The following is a 20243-nucleotide window of genomic DNA, read 5'->3' on the forward strand; positions in this document are numbered from 1 at the left end:
ATAATTTTCTTAGGTTATTTACATACATATTGTTTTAACTATGAAGTCTAATAAATAGGTGGGGAAAGCTGTAAGACCTTTTAATAGTTTTCAGTATATGTTTTTAGGAAAATTTTTCCTACCTAAAATGAAATCACATATGAGAACATGTGCTGAAGAGTCATAAAGCATAATATTGTCTGATTCATTTTAAAATAATTGAAGATTTTGCCTCTGAAGCATCTCGGGAAACTATAATTGTTTTTAGCATTTACAGCGTTCTTTCCAGAAGACCTGCTCCCCCTGCTTGGTAGTTTCAAGGCAGGATGGATGGCACCAATATTTAGAAGAATGAATCACTGGCGCCGTCCAAGTGCTTGTGCCTGTCCAGTTAATGAACTCTGGGAGCTGCAGTGGGGGCCCTTTGTTCTGCCTCGAGCCATATGGGAGAGTCATGCCAAAAGGTCTGAAAAGAGCTGCAGGAGCTGGTGACATCTGCAAATGAGGAGGCAGGACTGATACTGCAGTACATTCATGAAGCAGTGGGGTACAGAGACTAACAACCAGGCTGAATCTAAGCCCAAAGAGAAAGGAGCAGATCTCTCCTAAAGGATACTGGAGGTGTTAAGGCATACAGTATCAGCCTAGGAAGTGCATTACGCAGAAAGGGGAAAGTTATTTGCATACTCTGTTATTGTAAGAGGAGTGTAACTTTTGATGCTGATAGTTTAGATATGCTCTTGTGTATTTTTATTTTGAGGCAATGCTTTGGGAGTCACCTTTCAATTTATGAGTATAGTATTGTGGATGTAAGTTTAAAGTCCCTTTATTTTATTTATTTGTTTTGAGACAAAGTCTTCTTGTGTCACCCACGCTGGGGTGTAATGGCATGATCTCAGCTTACTGCAGCCTCCAACTCCTGGGTTTGAGTGATTCTCCTGCCTCAGCCTCCCGAGTAGCCGGGACTACAGGCGTGTACCACCATTCGCAGCTAATTTTTGTATTTTTAGTAGAGATGGGATTTTAAAAGCATGTTAGTTTGGATATCCCTATTTAAAATACAGGGATATTTAAAGTAAGATGCTTTTAAAATAGCATTTTTGAAAAATTATAAATTATGTTGAAAAGTCAGGCTTCTTTTATTAGACTTCAATAGAAGAAAATGGGATTATATATTAAATTAATAGTGCATGACTACTACTGTTTCCCAAAGGATTGCAAGAATAAATAGCTTCCTGGTAAAGTGCTAAGCACAAGTAGTAGTATATAACTTTGAAGTGCTCAATGTTAAGAAGAAATATTTACCTATTTAGCTTTCCTATTTAAAAAACATTAGGCTATAGCCCCAATCAACAAGCAATTTTAAAACTACTTTATTATTTATATGTAAATCTAATACAGTAATAAAGCCCCACACATGCAAATAAATCATATATTTCTCTTTAATGTACTAATAGATGAGTTTCCTTAAATAAGTTTTTAAAGTTGGAAGCCACCATATTATCACTTCAAAATGACTGTATTTTGTATATCTGATAATTATGGAAATGCTGAAAAGTCTCTCTTTATTAGAATTTATGTTGGAAAAAATAATATATAAATTAAAGTGTATGGTAGTAATACATTTCACTTTCAGGTGGATTTTGTAAGCAGATAGTTGGTAATTTTTCAGTCTATTTACAGGCAGATATCACAGTCTTGGGTTTCGTTGCAAAGAAAGATGAGAGTGACCAAGGTATATCATGAATAGTAACTTAAAATCGTGTACTTGCCTATGTGATACAGTTAGTTTCTAATTCTCTGACCTTGGGTAAGTAACCTGGCCACTTTGAGCCTCAGGATTTTGTTTTTTATTTATTTATTATTTTATTTATTTATCTTTATTGCATTTTAGGGATTTTGTTTTGTGGTATGTGTGCTGTTTGTAAAATAGAAATAATAATGTTACTTATCGTTGTAAGGATTCATCAGTTTATGTAAAATAATTGTAATGGTGTCTGGCACACAACAGTTAATGTGTGTTAGCTTTTATTATTATGGTAATTATTATTGCTGTTTTGATTGACCTAAAGCAAGGCACCATTGGTCCAAGATTTTCTCATCTCCATCTCGAAATCCCTAGTAATTTTTCTGCAAATCCTGTATGTAAGTGGGTGATTAAACCGTATGTTGTCTGCAAACTTACTTTTTGCTTATCTTTGTGTTGGCTTTGTCAGGGTTAGGGACATAACATGTAGACCATCTGTGTAAAGAGAGCATAGCTTTTGCTAATAACTGCTGGCATCCCTCTTGGATTTTGCAAAATCTGACCAGGATATCCACAGTTGCCAAGTTCAGCTAAAGCATGCCTTGCAGTCAGCAAAGATTGTTTCTGATAAGCTTCCTATTTAAGATTCTTTAGGACTGTGGAAGACCTCAGGGGTGACTTCACTGCATAGCAGTAATACACAGTAAGATCTGCTAGTTAATATATTCTCTGATTCATGAAAGATGTATTATTTTATCATGGCATAAGTTCTGCCAAGTTGCTCTCTTTAAAGATATTGTCAGAATTCGAATCAGAACATAGGGTATGAATGAGTCAAAAGAATCACCGTCACCACTATCAGAATAAAACCAAGGGCTTGAAAAGAATAAACTACTGCATGCATTATTTCAAATGAATAACAACATGCATTATTTCAAATGAATTTTACTGAATGACAGAAGCAAGACTCAAAAAGCACATGTATTTATATGACATTATAGAAAAGGAAACATCAGTAGGTACCAGGATCTGGTGCTAGGAGCAGAGAGGGGGTGGACTACAAAGGGGCACAGAAATAGTTGCAGCAGGATGGAAATATTCCATATTTTGACTGTGGTAGTGGTTATATCAGGGGTCCCCAGCCCATTGGCCACAGACTGGTACTAGCTGATCCATAGCCTGTTTTGGATGGGGCCGCACAGCAGGACGTGAGCAGTGGAGCAGATGAGCAAGCAAGTTAAGCTTCATCTGTATGTATAGGTGCTCCCCATCATTCACATTACTATCTGAGCTCTACCTCCTGTCAGATCAGCAGCAGCATTAGATTCTCATAGGAAGTTAAACCCTATTGTGAACTGCGCATGTGAGAGATCTAGGTTGCATGCTCCTTATGAGAATCTAATGCCTGATGATCTGTCACTGTCACCCATCAACCCCAGATGGGACTGTCTAGTTGCAGGAAAACAAGCTCAGGTTTCCTGCTGATTCTGCATTATGGTAAGTTGTACAATTACTTCCTTTTATATTACAATGTAATAATAATAGAAATAAAGTACACAATAAATGTAATGTGCTCAAATCATCCTAAAACCATCTCCCCCCTCTGCCGCCCCAACCCAGTCAATGGAAAAATTGTCTTTCATGAAACCAGTCCCTGGTACCAAAAAGGCTGGGGACGTCTGGGTTACATTTTCAGGTGCATTTGTCAAAACTCCTGGAACTATACACCAAAAAGGGTGAATTTTACTGTTTATAAATTATGCCTCAATCATTCTTGCTTAGAAAAGCAAAATAAAGCAAACAGCTTACAACATTGATGCAGGGGAGTATTTCTTTGGAATACGAAGGACAGCATATTCCTGTATCTTCCTCTGAAATGTTAATAGGTTTCTTATGTATTTTTTTTTCCCATTTATTTATTTTATTGCATTTTAGGTTTTGGTCTTATGTATTTACTATGCATTTATGTTTACTTATTATAGTTGGAAACTCACATTTTTATCCCACAAGTTATTTAATTTTTTATCCCTTTCTCCTTATAAGTAGTAATTGCTTCAAAATTACTTAGGTTTTTAAATTTCATGGAGTATCCTGCATATGTGTCATATACCATTCTGGATGCTTCTGGTCACATGTAACACTTAGCCTGGCCTAAACAAGAATGAAGTTTATTGTCTTCATTCCTGTGGTTGTGGACTGGCTGCTCATAACACTTAAGCCTACATATACTGTCATTCTCTAGGAGCCCCAAAAAGAGATGTCTCCCGTTGGCTCTGCCTTAAGGGAAGGAAGCTTCCTGTTGCCAAAGCCTTCAGTGTATGTTTCCTCATATCTCATTGTCTCTGGAACCAATCACTGTGTACCTGGAACCAGTCACTATGTACTTGGATTCTTACATTATTCAGGGCCCCACCTTTTGATCTGGAAATAAAGTCTGTTTCCCCAGAGGAATTGGCTGTATAGTACTAATATATACACTAACCCAATCTGGATACTAATAAGAAATGAGAGATGGGAAATATGCCAATCTAGAACATTGCCAGAACATTATCCTGAATTGTATTAAGTTAAGCCAAAACTTTGCCTAATTGTAGAATTAAATGACTATATCTTATTTCTGTGTTTCTGAGACCACTAATTATTTAAACACTGTTATACTGCTTTACCTGAGGACTTCACATAAAAATACCTCATTTCAATGCCACTGTAAGAAACAACACATTAACTTTACATGTTAGAATGGATCTTGTGTGTAAAGTATAAAGCATGAAGTAGATGTCATGTGATGAACACAGTGAAATAGTCATAGGATTTAATAGCATTTATACACAGTTGAAAATATAGTGTTTATACCAAAGTTAGGCTCTGGCTTAAAATATGCTTTGGTCTACTTAAAATATGCTTCTAGAGTTTTGCCTAAACTTTTATGATACTTTATAATCTCCTACAGAGAAAGGGTATTTCAGCAAAGTACTAGATAGAAAGTTTTCACTACAAATATTTATGTTTGAAATATAAAATACCTTCCAGTAGGATGAAGCCCAAGGGCTTTAAATAGTTGAAGAAGGCTCTATGGACAAGAATGAAAATTCAGCAGTCAAAACGAAAAGTGTCTTAGACACCTAGAGAGCTACAGTAGCAAGAGCATATGCCAGGCTATAGGAGGAGAAGGAAAGAAGAAAGCATATGCCAGGCTGAGGGAGAGGATGGAAAGAAGAAAGGTTTAGAGATGACCAGAGGCGCATTTGGATAATAATCAAACATACATTTGAGCGATGTGTTTGGAGAAATGGGCCTGTGATGATAGAATGAGAAGGAAGTTTGAGGAAGTGAGTAGAGGTTTGAATAACCCTGAATATACATAGTATGGATTTTATCCTGTCAATTAGAGGAAGACTACTGAAGGCTTTCCTATGAAAGTAGAATTATGTGTGCAATGTTTTTTTTTTTAAGTTTAGAATTTTCTTTTCACTGAAGATAAATAGCCCTAGAGAAGTACATGGAAGGATATACACTTGCATATTTTTCTCAGAGCAAAAATCTTAGCATATACATTAGAAAGAATTCCACAAAACAGTTGACAAAATACAAAAATAAAAACATTCATTAGACAATGGCTTAACTCTCTGGAAATACTGTTTCTTTTTAGTATTCAAAGAATTCACTCATTCTTGACTGCTTTATAAATGTGAAACAAAGGGAAGTTTTAGAAAGATTCCTCATACAACAACACAAGGTAAATTAGAGCCATAAAATATTGGAATCAGATTATTTGATAGCTATTGATTGGCAGGGGCTTGAGAAGAGATGAGCAAAACAGGGTGGCAGTGTTGAGAGCTTAAAGGATAAATGCTAAAGACATAGTATCATAAATAGGACTTGGTAGCAGTCAGGATCCCATAGTAGAGAACTAAGTTTAAACTAATTCAAGATTTCAAAGGCAGCTAACTGTACCATTACTAGGAAGAGAAAATTAGAGTTAGTAGTAGGGTAGAGGTTTCTCAGAAAAGATGAATTTGGTCTTGTGTCGTCAGCATGTCAAAGTAGTCATACATGTCCAGCAATAGTTGAATAGTTAGGTATGTGATTGCTACTCATTCATTCATTCGTTGAGTAATTTTGTATTGAGTACCAGTGTTTTCATTGAAGCATTGTAGTAAGCACAGGAGGCACAGCAGCTAATAAGAAAAAAAAGTTTCTGTCATCATGAAACTGGCAGGGTTATATAAATAAATTTAAGGGTTAAATAAATACATACTGAAGAAATAAAGTGGAATTTAATTCGAAATAATATGGGCAGACAGGTGAGGGGGAGCATAAATGAAACAAGATTAACAATGAGTTGATAGTTGTGGAATCTCATTGATGGGCATGTAGGGGTTCACCTTACTATTTTCTGTATTATTTGATTGAAGTTTTTCTCCTTTTTTTTGTTTTTTGGAGATAGGGTTTTGCTCTGTTGCCCAGGCTAGAGTGCAGTGGCACAGTCATGTCTCACACAGCCTCAACCTCCTCCCAAAGTGTTGGAATTATAGGCATGAGCCACTGCAGCTGGCCTAATAAAATGTTTTTTAATAAAAATTTAGCGTATACAGCTGATAGTTAGACAAGATGTCTGAGTGATGAATTTCCAAAGTGTAGCCTGAGAAAAATGGAAAAATGAAGAAAGGGTAATGCTAGGAACTGAAAAAGATAAAAAATTTCCAGGAAAAGGGTAGATAACTATAGTGGTAACTGCTGTAGAGGTCAAAGGAGAAACTCTAGTTTAAATCCAGCTGCTCGCTAATTTCTCCTTTTGTTCATTTCTTATCTGACATCTCTTGATGGCTGGAAGAACTAGGTAACTGAGAAGCTTGAGAAAACTGTTTTGATCAAATCATTTGAAGATGTGATTTTTACTTTAGAAATATTGTCCAAAGTTTTTTCCTAATGTGTGAATATCTGTTCAATTTTTAGGAGACTAATGAGGAAAAACTTCACAAAATAGCCAATGAACTTTTGCTTACCGAAAGAGCTTATGTCAACCGGTTAGACCTCTTAGATCAGGTAAGATTTTGTTTCTCAGAATTATTTTATGATTTTGCATTGTACATGGTTTTAATCTAGTAATTACAGTATTTTAGAAACTGCATGAAGGAAGGCCCTGTGTTTGGCTAGTGAAAGGTTCTTGCTCAAGTAAATCTAGCATTTTCAGCTTTGTCAGTGAATTCACTAGGTATAAGCATTTTCTAATTTGTGAAGAGTAGAGGTTTCTCTCTGTATAAATCACAAAATGTGTTTATCAGTGTCCTGTAACTTAAACACTAGTCTGTTTCTTGACCTTTAATTGTCATCCTGGGGACCATGTTACCATTATATTCTAAATAATATATTGATGATTTTGGCTGGGTGCTGTGGCTCACACCTGGAATCCTAGCACTTAGTGACCAGCCTGGCCAGTATGATGAAACCCTGTCTCTACTGAAGATACAAAAAATCAGCTGGGCGTGGTGGCGCATGCCCATAATTCCAGCTACTTGGGAGGCTGAGGCAGGAGAATCACTTGAAACCGGGAGGCAGAGGTTGCAGTGAGCTAAGATCGCACTACTGCACTCCAGCCTGGGCAATAGGGTGAGACTCCATCTCTAAAAAAAAAAAAAAAGAGATGCTTTAGTTTTCAAAAGTTATTCTTATGCTCTTAGATTTTCCAAGTGTATATTTGAAATGATACTCAAGGTTCCATGATGAAAGTACAAAATGTGATAAAGTAGTTTCACACATTAAACAAATATCGGCTAGGCAACTTTATGCCAGGTACTATATTAAATGTTTCATACAAGGTTGAACAAGTGAACTTTCAAAATCCTTCTGGCCCTATGACTACACCAGCTCAGATCATTTAGTTTCACCAAGTTGGCCAGGCTGGTCTCAAACTCCTGACCTCATGATCCGCCTGCCTCGGCCTCCCAAAGTGCTAGGATTACAGGCATGAGCCACTGCGCCTGGCCACTAAGGCATCTTAATCCTGTTTCAGCAATGAAGAATAGGACAAATGGTAGATTGCCCATACAGACTCCTTGTTAGAAGGGAAAGCTGTCATGTAGAGGGTTACTTATAAGAATTGTCCCACTTGTGCCAGTGAAAACTGGAATTTCATGGAAACAGGCAATCCTGTGGCTACCTCTTCATCATCGGTTCCAGAAGTGAACCGCTTGCCTGCTAGGGTGAGCTGTGAGAAGCCATTTTAAATCTTCTGCTCTTTGAAGGAATGAGTTTATGGATCAGATCATTTTTGAAGAAATTTCATCATAAGCCAAAATCAAATCACGTCAAGTTTGTACGTTTGAAAGAACTTTCTTCCTTATAGGGATTACAGACCTGAAATTTTAGATATTCCCATAGTGGAGATATTTCTTTTCTCTTAGCAAGTTGTGTCGTATTTTTTTATTTAAAGCCAAATAACTTATCAGCTGCTGTTGCTGAACTTTTAGAATTCTAGAGTCCTAATTACTACAGTAACCTAACTATTGGAGCCTCTAAGGACATAATTTTGTGTTCTTTTTGCCTCTCAAGAAAATGCAGTGGAGGTGAATTTAGAAAATTAAGAACCATCTGGACATTATGAAGGAATAGACCTCCTTCTGCCTACATGTAACAGAATGGCAATTAAGAGGTATAGTAGCCCTAGTGAAGTATAGCCAAGACCGAAGGTTCGTGTGGGTTTTGGGGTTTTTTTTGTCTTTGAGGTATGTGTTATTATGTGTAGAAAGAGACTTTTTCCCCTACATATCAATGTTTTTAGTTAGTGTGCATTGTTATTTACTAAAAAGCAAGTAAATAGTTAAGAATTGATATATTCCTTTGTCCATTCACTGGCCAGATATTATGTACTTGTTCTGTTGTGGGAACTAAATGATGATATTCTTCTTTCCCAAGGAGCATACGGTTTTAATAGGAAAAATGAGATTTATGTCAGCAAACTACAATAAAGAGAAATATGTAATAAGTGCCATAGAAGTCTTTCAAAACATAAAGAGAAGTGAGAAATACCACAATTATTGTGTGTACATAAAGTGTGTTCACATTTCTTAACTCTGGCTTATGGCTAGGAAAGAAATTCTATTAACCTGAGTTGGAAATTTTCTGGCACAGAAAAGGTAAATTATTCGCCATAATATTCCTATTGATGGGAGCATAGCCTAGATTAGAATCAAAGCTTCCTAATTCTTATTCCTGAGTCTTCTAAATCAAAGCATATACTCACTCCTAAATTTCCAATGATGGATTTCTTGAACCGTAAACTTTTCCATTTGCTCAATAAAAAGTTCTACGAGCCCACTCTGTGCCTAGCACAGTGCTGGGTGGTTAACCACTAAATGTGAAGTAATGCTTGCATTATTCTTTTATTCAGGTATTTTATTGCAAACTGTTGGAAGAAGCAAACCGAGGCTCATTTCCAGCAGAGATGGTGAATAAAATCTTTTCTAATATTTCATCAATAAATGCCTTCCATAGTAAATTCCTCTTGCCAGAGCTGGAGAAACGAATGCAAGAATGGTAAGAGGAGTAGATAGAAAATGATAAGTTAAGGCAGTCATGTAAGATGCTGTATTTTTCAGCTTTTAAATTGAAATAGAAATGCCACACACAACTGTAGCTAGACATTTATGCTAAATGTTTACATTGAAGACCACTGATAGACGTTGTGGTACAAAGAACTTCATGTCTGCTCTCCAAACTATCATTTAACTAGTGAAGACAAAATATCGGGTAATGTGGAGCTTCAAGAATTCCAGAGCATCTCTCTTTGCTATGTCATTCCTATAGTCCCTTTAAAAAGGTGCTGCGTCATTCCCTACCTGCCTCACAGTATGGTGAATGAGATAAAGCACAGGGTGTGATTACTTCCTCTCTAGTCCTGTCAATTTGCTTATTCTATAAGAAATCTTAATGTGCCAGGCATGATGGCTCATACCTGTAATCCCAGGACTTTAGGAGGCCAAGGCAGGCAGATCACTTGAGCCCAGGAGTTCAAGACCAGCCTGGGTAACATGGTGAAACCCCATCTCTACAAAAAATTCAAAAAACTAGCCAGGCGTGGTGGCGCACAGCTGTAGTCCCAGCTACTAAGGGGGCTGAAGCTGGAGGATTGATTGAGCCTGGGAGGTCGAGGTTGCAGTGACCTGTGATCATACCACTGTATTATAGTCTGAATGACAGAATGAGACCCTGTTTCAAAAATAAAAGAAAAGTAATTTTAATGACTGGTTTTTCTATATTTGATACAGGGAAACTACCCCTAGAATTGGAGATATCCTTCAGAAATTGGCACCATTTCTTAAGATGTATGGAGAATATGTGAAAGGATTTGATAACGCAATGGAATTGGTTAAGAACATGACAGAACGTATTCCCCAGTTCAAATCATTGGTTGAAGAAATTCAGGTAATAGGACTATTTCATTCAAAGCTATGAATTACTATTTCCATACAAATTATATAGTCTTCTATATCTAAAATTGAGATCTAGAGATCTGTCCGAGATACCTAGCAAAATGTATTCTACTCCAAATTATGCGGAGATCATCTTTGCAAAGCTGAAATGTATATAAGTCACATGCTGCATACTAAACAATAACGTCTCCATTTGCTTTTGAGGCCAGCAGAGGATGATTTTTATTAGGGTCTACATAAATTTACAAAATGAGTTTCCTTTCAGGTCTGTGCCTCTCTTGCATTGTTTCAGTGGTTGAGTTGTTGAAAGGAATGTAAACGAATATAGAATGATTGCTGTAAACCCCAAGATTTTGGAAACTAACCATTCTTTTCTTTTGTCACTTGGTACCTGTATCCTCATTTTCTTCTGTTTCACCAAACCTAAATAATACACTTTAATAATACCATAATAATTTCCACTTGATTTTCTAGTCAAAATTATTAATATCATATTCTTTGATACAGTTTAAATATTGAAAAGGCATATTTTAGGTCATCTAAGATTCTTGGTGTGGGAATTCTGTTGTTCATTGACTGTCTTCTTTTGTGTGATATGAACTTTTTTAATTGTACCATTTTAATTCCTCTAATTGTCTAACTATTTTTTGAGTTATTTTACAGTGGTTGCTTTTAGGATTATAGTGTGCATCTTAATTTTTCACAATGTACTTCAGATTATACTCACCTTAATTCTTGTAAAACATAGACGCTTTGTTCCAGTATAGCTCTGTTCCCTCGTCTGTGCTATTCGTGTCCTGTATATTACGTTTTTATATGTCGTGAGTCTATAATACAGTGCTATAATTGTTAAGGAAGGGTATGAGAAAAAATGTACCTATAAGTCTATTTTATATTAACTTTTATATTTGGCCATTTTGGAGTAACTTTCTCTCAGCATAAGTAATTGTTGTTTCTTATAAAGCAGGCCAACTAGCAATGCATTCTGTCGGTCTTTGTTTGTCTGGGACTATGCTTATTTTTTCTTGACTTTTGAATGAATGAAGAATGAAGTTCAGTTTTGCTAGATTCTGAATTCCTGGTATATGGGTTTTTCCTTTTTTATTTTTTATTTTGTTTTTATAATTTTTATTATTTTTTTAGAGACAAGGTCTTGCTCGTCACCCTAGCTAGAGTGCGGTGGCCCAGTCACAGCTCACTGCAACCTTGAACATCTGGGCTCAAGCAATCCTCCCACCTCAGCCTCTCAAGTAAGCTGGGACTGCAGGTGTGCGCTACCCCCCTTGGCTAAATTTTAGATTTTTTATAGAGACAGGGTCTTGCTATGTTGCCCAGGCTGGTCTTGAACACCTAGACTCGGCCTTCCAGAGTGCTGAGATTGCAGGCATAAGCCACTGCACTCAGCCAGGATATGGGGTTTTCCCCCAGGACTTTGAATATGTCATTCTCCTGCTTTCGATCCTCCTTGGTTTCAGACAAGAAACCAGCCATTGATTGTATTGATACTCCCATGCATGTGATGAGTCACTTTTTTCTTGATGTTTTCAAGATTTTCTCTGTTTTTGGCTTTCACCGGTTCAAATATGATGCATCTGGGTGTGGACCTTTTTATATTTGTCCTAGTTAGGGTTGGTTGACCTTTTTTAAAAAAAAATCATTTTCAGAAGTTTTCGGCCATTATTTCTTCCAATATTTTCTGTCTTTTTCATTTTCTGTTTTTTGTTTAATCTTTTGACTTCCATTACACAAATTTTGGTGGGTTCCTTTTGTTTGTTTTAGAGATGGTGTCCTGCTATGTTGCCTAGGCTGACCTTGAATTCCTGGATTCAAGTGATCCTCCCAATCTTTCTTCTATTATTCAGATTCTTTAATTTCTACTAGTCTTTCTTCAAGTTCCCTGATTCTTCTCAAATCTGCTGTTGAATCTATAGTGAATTTTTCTTTTCAATTATTATATTTTTCGCATCCACAACCACAACATCTAGCTAGTGGAGCTACTGGCTGTCACCACTCACCCACTTCAGGGATCTTCACTTCTACTGATGCTGTTGGGTGTGTGTGTTCCCCACCACTCCAAATTGAATGAGCCCTTTTCAGCCTCAGCAGAAGAGCCACTCACCAGTCCTCATAGCCCATGCCACCCTGGAGGCCCCTTCGTAGTGACTGAGCTGGGAGAGGGACAGGAGCAGCCCCAGGCTAGAATGCCACAGATTCTCACCATTCTTACCCAAAGTTCAACAGTTTTTAAAGTGTAAACACATTCCAGATTGTTGCTTACCTTGTAATCAATTTCTAAGATGCTTATATTATTTTGTCAATTTTATCTAGCTTTATAGCTGCTTTTATTTTTTATTTTTCATTTTTTTGAAGGTAGAGTCTCGCTCTGTCACCCAAGCTGGAGTGCAGTGGCGTGATATTGACTCACTGCAACCTCTGCCTCCTGGGTTCAAGTGATTCTCAGGCATCAGCTTCCCAAGTAGCTGGGATTACAGGTGTGTGCCACTATACCCAGCTAATTTTTGTATTTTTAGTAGAGACAGGGTTTTTCCATGTTGGCTGGACTGGTCTCAAACTTCTGGCCTCAAATGATCACCCGCACCTCGGCCTTCCAAAGTGCTGATGTTACAGGCATAAGTCACTGCACCTGGCCTATAAACTGCTTTTAACAGGGAGGATTTGTCAGTCTCTTCATTCAGCTATAGCCAGAAGGCCTACCTCATCCCCTCCACTCCTTTTTTTTTTTTTAAACATTTTTTTCTTTTGTAATTAAACACTTGCCTACCTTACTGAATACTGGGCTCCTTCTTTGATTTTTACCAGCTTCTTTTGCTAATACTGAAATGTGGGCAGAGCACAAAGAGTTTGCCTTCTGTGATCTTCTTTCTTTTCATACTTTTCATTCATATCCTATTCCCTCCTGCCTCTATCTTGCCAGATAGATTTCCTCTAGGGTTGCTGTTCTAGTCTAATTCTCCACTCCCAAACTCCAGGTACAAATGGCCAAGCATGTGAACATCTTGTCATCCAAACAAAGTCAACATTTTCCTTTCCTATTTTTAGCTCGCAAGCATTTTTCCATCTGACTTTTTAGGCCTTGCACAGAGTAGATAATTATTCTGATATGTATTGGATTTATTAGGTGACATCATTATCCTGTCATTCACCAGAGCTTGACAACATAGCTTTATCTTTGATTTGTTACATTTCTTCTTTCTCTGTATGTGTTCATTTGCCTGTGAAATAATGTATTTGAAGTGCTTACCATAGTGCTTGTTGCATAGTAATTGCTCACTAAATGATGGTGATGGTGGTAGTTACTGTCTTATCATACTCTGAATTCTGTCTCTGCAATGTCTGTCTTCACCATATTATGACGAAATGACGTGGGTTGTGAAAAGAGTCGTAGATAAGGAATCAACTAACCTAGTTTAGAATCCTAGTCTGCCACTTAGAGTCACTTGACCTTAGAAAACGCTTCTAAATTATCAGAGCCACAGTTTCTTCATGTAAAATATTTGGTATCAGTAATGCTTTCCTTGATGTATATAATAGATTAGGGGAAAATCAAATGAGATATTTAAATTTATAGAATTAATATCTTAAATCTAAGGAAGGAAAGCTATTATTCTCTCAGTTTCTATGCCAATTTCAGGCCCTTTTTACTTTCTTCCTGGTCTATAATAACAACTTCCAAACTAGTTACCCCTGTCTCCCCAAAGCCACACTGCAGTAGGTTAATCTAATAGAGCTCAGATCTAATAATACAACTGTCATGCACAAAAATCTACATTAGATTAAAAAAAATCTAAACTCACCTTGGCATCATGACCTCATATTGCCTTTATGTTACATCTTCCATTTCCTTCTACTTATCTTATTTGCCAAGAAAACCTCTCTGCTCCTTTCATTAAACATATTTCTTGCTTCATTACTGTGGTCCTCTTCTCAGGTTTCTCCTCCTGGGCTTGCTCCCTAGTCTGTCTTTCTCTCCAAAGCCTGCACTCATCAGAGGTTGTGTTAAATGTTCCCTTCTCTGTGAAGCCTTTAGTTACTTGTTTGCTTCAGTTGCAAACACCATGTCTTAATATAGCTTTGATGCCTTGCAGTGCCCTGATCATGGTGTGAGTTCAGTATATATTTTAATGGGATTTCTTCTTTGTTTAACAGGAACAAGGACATTTCTTATTTTTTCCTCTCTTGTGTTAACAGCTTCTTGAAAGCAAGTGATACAGACTCAGTTTTGCCCTAAGAAATGGAGCTCTATTTACACAAAATTTGGTTTCTAATGAAAAAGAATGCTTTGAACTAATGAAATAGTAAAATTTTCTGACAGATAAAAGATGCCCATATCTTGTTCTTCTATATGGAGTCTTTTTTAAAGCCAAAGGAAATGATATTTATCATAGCCTTGCTATGAAATAGTTGCTGCTGAGTCCAAAGTCATTTAATACAGTCGTTCTTAGCAGACCTTATTAAATAGGCACATCTTTTAAAAAATCTCTATAGAATGGTTTAATAATGTGACTTCACAAACCCTTGTAGTGACTAATTGAAGTGGTCGTCAGCAATCTGGAATTTTCTTGCTTAAAATACTGCTTCATTTTTTTCCCCCTGTGTGCTTTTTTTCCTTTTTTTTTGAGATGAAGTCTCACTCTGTCACCCAGGATGGAGTGCAATGACGTGATCTCGGCTCACTGCAACCTCTGCTCCCAGGTTCAAGCAATTCCCCTGCCTCAGCCTTCCGAGTAGCTGGGATTACAGGTGCATATTACCATGCCCGGCTCATTTTTGTATTTTTAGTAGAGTTGAGGTTTCACCATGTTAGCCAGGATGGTCTCGATCTCCTGACCTTGTGATCTACCAGTCTCAGCCTCCCAAAGTGCTGGGATTACAGGCGTGAGCCACAGTGCTTGGCCCCCACCTTTCCTGTTCTTAAACCAGATAGTCCTCAACTTCAATGTTATAGAAATATCGGGTGTTTTTAAATGTATATTCTCTAGCTGAGCATGGTGGCATGTGCCTATAGTCCCAGCTACTTGGAAAGCTGAGTCCTCCTTGGGAGGACCACTTGGATCGAGGAGGCAGAGGTTGCAGTGAGATCACACCACTGTATGCCTGGACAACAGAGTGAGACTGCATCTCAAAAAAAGAAGAAAAAAATGCATATTCTCTATCTCCTTCCCCAAAGATTGTGATGTTATAGATTGAGGTGGGGTTCAGCAATCTGCTTTTTTTTTTGAGACAGAGTCTCGTTCTGTCACCCAGGCTAAGTGGCACAATCTCGGCTCACTGAAACCCGTCTCCTGGGTTCAAGTGATTCTCCTGCCTCAGCCTCCTGTGTAGCTGGGACTACAGGCGTGTGCTACCACGCCTGGCTAATTTTTGTATTTTTAGTAGAGGTGGAGTTTTGCCATGTTGGCCAGATTGGTCTCGAACTCCTGACCTCAAGTGATCCACCCACCTCAGCCTCCTAAAGTGCTGGGATTACAGTTGTGAGACACTGCTCCCAGCCAGAAACCTGCATCCTAAACAGCAGCCCAGATATGTCTAATGCGGGTGATGGACAGTTACACTTTGTTGAAGAATATTGCCCTTGATGATAGTTCCGTTTTACATTGAGCCTCTAGACTTGATAACCTAACCTAATTTTTAAATGTTTCTTAGAAAACCTTTCTCATTACAGAAACAAAAAATCTGTGGGAGCTTAACTTTGCAGCATCACATGCTAGAACCTGTTCAGCGGATTCCCCGGTATGAGATGCTCCTTAAGGACTATCTAAGGAAATTGCCTCCTGATTCCCTGGACTGGAATGATGCTAAAAGTAAATGACATTTTTGTTTTCTCCCTATTATGGAATAATCAAGTGGCCAAGCAGCCTTATGGTTTCAAAGGGAAGTATATCTCACAGCTACTCGAGTCAAATGTTGCTATTAGAAGATAATTTCACTGGAAATTGTTATCAACACCTCAGTTAGGCAAGTCACTTTTGAGCCAAAATGACAAGTTTAGAGCAATCCAAATCACATTTCTTTTGCTGGTTTCATGTTAGTCAGTAGCTCTGAAATATAAAATTACAGTCTTAAAGACATCTAGAATAGCAATACACAATTTCCTTCTCAGAGGAAGAATACAACCATTCAGAATTACAAGTGCTGCTATTTAATTAGATAGGTTGGTGCATGCCAAGAAAGCTAAGGTGACATTTACTATGTAAAAACAACCTAAGCAGAGTTGGCTCTACCTGCCCTAACATTCCTACCATAACAGGAAATGGTGCTTTTTATTGTCCAATAACATTTTCTCCAAGAAAACTTTATTTCACTTCTATTAGATTATCTTATTTTTCATTAGATTATAATGAAAGGGTTTTGGTTTTGTTTTTGACGGAATCTTGTTCTGTCACCAGGCTGGAGTGCAATGGCACAATCTCTGCTCACTGCAACCTCCGCCTCCCGGGTTTAAGGAATTCTCCTGCCTCAGCCTCCTGAATAGCTGGGATTACAGGCGCACGCCAGCATGCCCAGCTAATTTTTGTATTTTTAGTAGAGATGGGGCTTCACCATGTTGGCCAGGATGGTCTCGATCTCTTGACTTCACAATCCACCAGCCTCGGCTTCCCAAAGTGCTGGGATTACAGGCATGAGCCACTGTGCCCGGCTGAAAGGGTTTGTTTTTTTTTTTTTTTTTTGATTTTGATTTTTTTTAAGGCTTATGAACTTCAATAATACTTTAGCTTTTTCATGCACTTTTACAAACCAACCAACTGTAAAGGCATGAATGAAAATTTAAGAAATAAGAATGGCTTGATATTCAACAAGCAGTAATGGTACTTGTGTATAACTTTAAAACATTGCTACTTTCCCTTATAATTTGTTTTCTGTCCTAAGTGAATCTTGATGAGAGATAAAGTACATAAAACATTATTTTTTGTCTTGGATTGTTAGCCTTTTCTTTTTTGTTTTTACTTTGAGACTAAGTCTCACTCTGTTGTCCAGGCTGGATTGCAGTGGCATGATCTCTGCTCACTGCAACCTCTGCCTCCCTGGCTCTCCCTGGTTCAAGCAATTCTCCTGCCTCGGCCTCCCGAGTAGCTCGCATTATAGGCACCTGCCACCATGACTGGCTAATTTTTTGTATTTTTAGTAGAGATGAGGTTTCACTGTCCTAGCCAGGACAGCCTCTATCTCCTGACCTCGTGATCCTCCCACCTCAGCCTCCCGAAGTGCTGGGATTACTGGTGTGAGCCACTGCGCCCAGCTAGCCATTTCTTTTTTTAATTATTATTATTTTTTTGAGAAAGAGTCTTACTCTGTTGCCCAGGCTGGAGTATAGTGATGTGATCTTGGCTCACTGCAGCCTCCACCTTCTGATTTCAAGCTATTCAGCTGATTTTTGTAATTTTAGTAGAAACGTGTTTTCTCAAACATCTGACCTCAGATGATCCACCCACCTCAGCTTCCCAAAGTGTTAGGATTACAGGCGTGAGCTACCGTGCCTGGCCCTGATCCTTAGCCTTTTCTTGAACACAAGCTGTTTCAGATATGTTTCTCCCACCATTTGAGTGACTCTGACCACAGAAACTTCTCTTCTCTGTTCGCCCTTTCCATACTATAGAATGAACTTGACTTCCCATCTGAAACCAACTACTTCCTAGGAACTCTGCCCTATCTCCATTTTCTACCTATCTTGCCTGACTGCTTGATTTGAGTGGCAGATCTAGTGGTGGGGGTGGAGGTGGAAACAGCACTGCTCTTCCTCAAACTCATCTCTAGAGCTGTGGCTTTATCCCATCTTATTTTGTCTTCCTGGATCCTGGATCTTGTATCAAGTGCACAGCATTGCCCATATCAGAATAGTTCTTTAAAATGTAAATTAAAATTCAGTTTCTTCTATGCTCAGACTTTGGTATCCCCTTACATGCCTATATCAAAGATGAGGTAGTTGGTGACATGGTATGGCATTTTATTACTTTTTTTGTTTGTTTGTTTTTCCATTGCTACTTTCACTAAAATTCTAAGGAAATCGCATAAGAAGGGCCTTTGGTGACCTGAAAGTGGAAATGAAAGCAACAAAAGTGCATTCTGTCCAGCAGTGCATGGAAGACAAAAAAACGTAGTTGAAAAGTCTCAGGGTTGTTGTGGTAACAGAATTAGGCAGGCCAGTATTCACAAAACAGAAAAGAAAGGACAAAAACAGGATGTGATGTAGGATTGAGAGGTTTTCCCTGGGGTCAGTCCAGCAAGACACCTCTTCGCCAGCAGCCCCTGGAGCTCCTGTGATGTCCACACCAAAAAGTTCCCATTCCCACCTGCCCGAGCAACAAAACCCTCCAACACTGACCCCTTTCACCCAACCCAGGCTAGAACCGTGAATGTATTTTCCCAAAGAAAGTAGGCTGTGCTTAGTAGTTAATTTGCTCATACAATTAGTAAACTGCTTACTACTGCTGAAATATTTAAGAACTTTTGAGTCAGAAACCTGGGTTTAAGTATGGCCCTCCAATCGCATAGCTCTGTGACCTTAACGTAGTTGTATTACTTCCCCATTTCGTTCATCTGCCAAATGGAGCTAAAATACTTAATGATTTAAGGCTGTATAAGAATTGATACTGTAATAAAGTACCTAGTATGGAGTTGGTGTACACTGTAAATTTCAAAAACTTTGAGCATAGAAGAAACTGAATTTTTGTTTACATTTTGGAAAACTATTCTGATTTGGGCAGTTCTGTGCCCTCAATACAGGATCCAGGATAGAGGGAGACAAAATAAGTTGGGCTGGGGTCACCGCTCAAGAGATGAACTAAGGAAAAGCAGTGATGTTTCTCTCTCTCCTTATTAATTTTGATGATTCTTTTTTTTTTTTTTTGGTGGGGGAACAGAGTTTCGCTCTCGTTACCCAGGCTGGAGTGCAATGGCGCGATCTCGGCTCACTGCAACCTCCACCTCCTGGGTTCAGGCAATTCTCCTGCCTCAACCTCCTGAGTAGCTGGAATTACAGGCACGCGCCACCATGCCCAGCTAATTTTTTGTATTTTTAGTAGAGACAGGGTTTCACCGTGTTGACCAGGATGGTCTCGATCTCTTGACCTCGTGATCCACCCGCCTCGGCCTCCCAAAATGCTGGGATTACAGGCTTGAGCCACCGCGCCTGGCCAATTTTGATGATTCATTATGGATTAAACATGTGAGCCTAACCTTCATATATGACTTTTTATAAGGAAAGATGAAGTTTCAAGTAATCTGCTTACAAATGAACTTTAGAAAGTATCCAATTTATAAATGGAAAATGCCACTGTTTTTGTTGTATCTTTGGTCTCAGATTTTTGAGTAAGTTATTCAGCTATATAGAAGCACAGGAAGGACAAAGCATATTTATTTACTTTTCTTTTTTTCCCATGTAGAATCACTTGAAATTATATCTACAGCAGCAAGCCATTCTAATAGTGCAATAAGAAAAATGGTAAGTGGTATTCAGAGGAGACAGGAACCTTCTGATTAGACAATTGTCAGTAATACTGTCCAAATCTATGTAGATTTGGACCAAAGTGAATTGAAATAGATGAACCAAAAAGAATGCTTACAAAATGTTTAATGTTATCCGTAGTAACTCTCTGAACTTGGTAATAACTGATGCAATTTATATCAAAATATATGCTTACTCCCAGTCCCTTCTGAATTATATAGATTTTAGTTAAGCTCAGAGTATTATTAAAGCTACTAAGTTGAAACCTGCTTGTATGTGATCTTGCTGTTTTGTTTTCGTTTCCTAGGAGAACCTAAAGAAACTCTTAGAGATTTATGAAATGTTGGGTGAAGAAGAAGACATTGTAAACCCTTCAAACGAACTAATAAAAGAAGGACAGATCCTCAAACTAGCTGCTCGGAACACATCAGCACAAGAACGCTACCTTTTCTTAGTGAGTATTATACTGTTGGCAAGTCATATAAGAATTATATATAAAAATGTGGGGCCGGGTGTGGTGGCTCACACCTGTAATCCCAGCACTTTGGGAGGCCGAGGCAGGTGGATCACGAGATCAACAGATCGAGACCATCCTGGTCAACATGGTGAAACCCCGTCTCTA

General features: G+C 38.2%; 1 protein-coding gene across 11 annotated transcripts in view; it reads left to right on the plus strand.

The window, feature by feature from the left end:
* Positions 1–20243, plus strand: part of FGD4 (FYVE, RhoGEF and PH domain containing 4) — a 237048-nt gene that overhangs the window by 182671 nt on the left and 34134 nt on the right. For 10 of the 11 annotated variants that reach the window (XM_017507903.2, XM_017507911.2, XM_017507908.2 and 7 more), the window contains 6 exons: positions 6683–6772; positions 9117–9262; positions 9994–10150; positions 15842–15980; positions 19560–19618; positions 19929–20075. In XM_017507903.2, the coding sequence (XP_017363392.1) occupies positions 6683–6772; positions 9117–9262; positions 9994–10150; positions 15842–15980; positions 19560–19618; positions 19929–20075 (738 nt within the window). Of the gene's footprint in view, positions 1–6682; positions 6773–9116; positions 9263–9993; positions 10151–15822; positions 15981–19559; positions 19619–19928; positions 20076–20243 lie in introns of those variants that run through there. The other variant, XM_017507914.2, reaches the window with a different exon arrangement.

Source organism: Cebus imitator, unplaced genomic scaffold (genome assembly GCF_001604975.1).
Source record: "Cebus imitator isolate Cc_AM_T3 unplaced genomic scaffold, Cebus_imitator-1.0 Scaffold385, whole genome shotgun sequence".
Lineage (NCBI taxonomy): Eukaryota > Metazoa > Chordata > Mammalia > Primates > Cebidae > Cebus > Cebus imitator.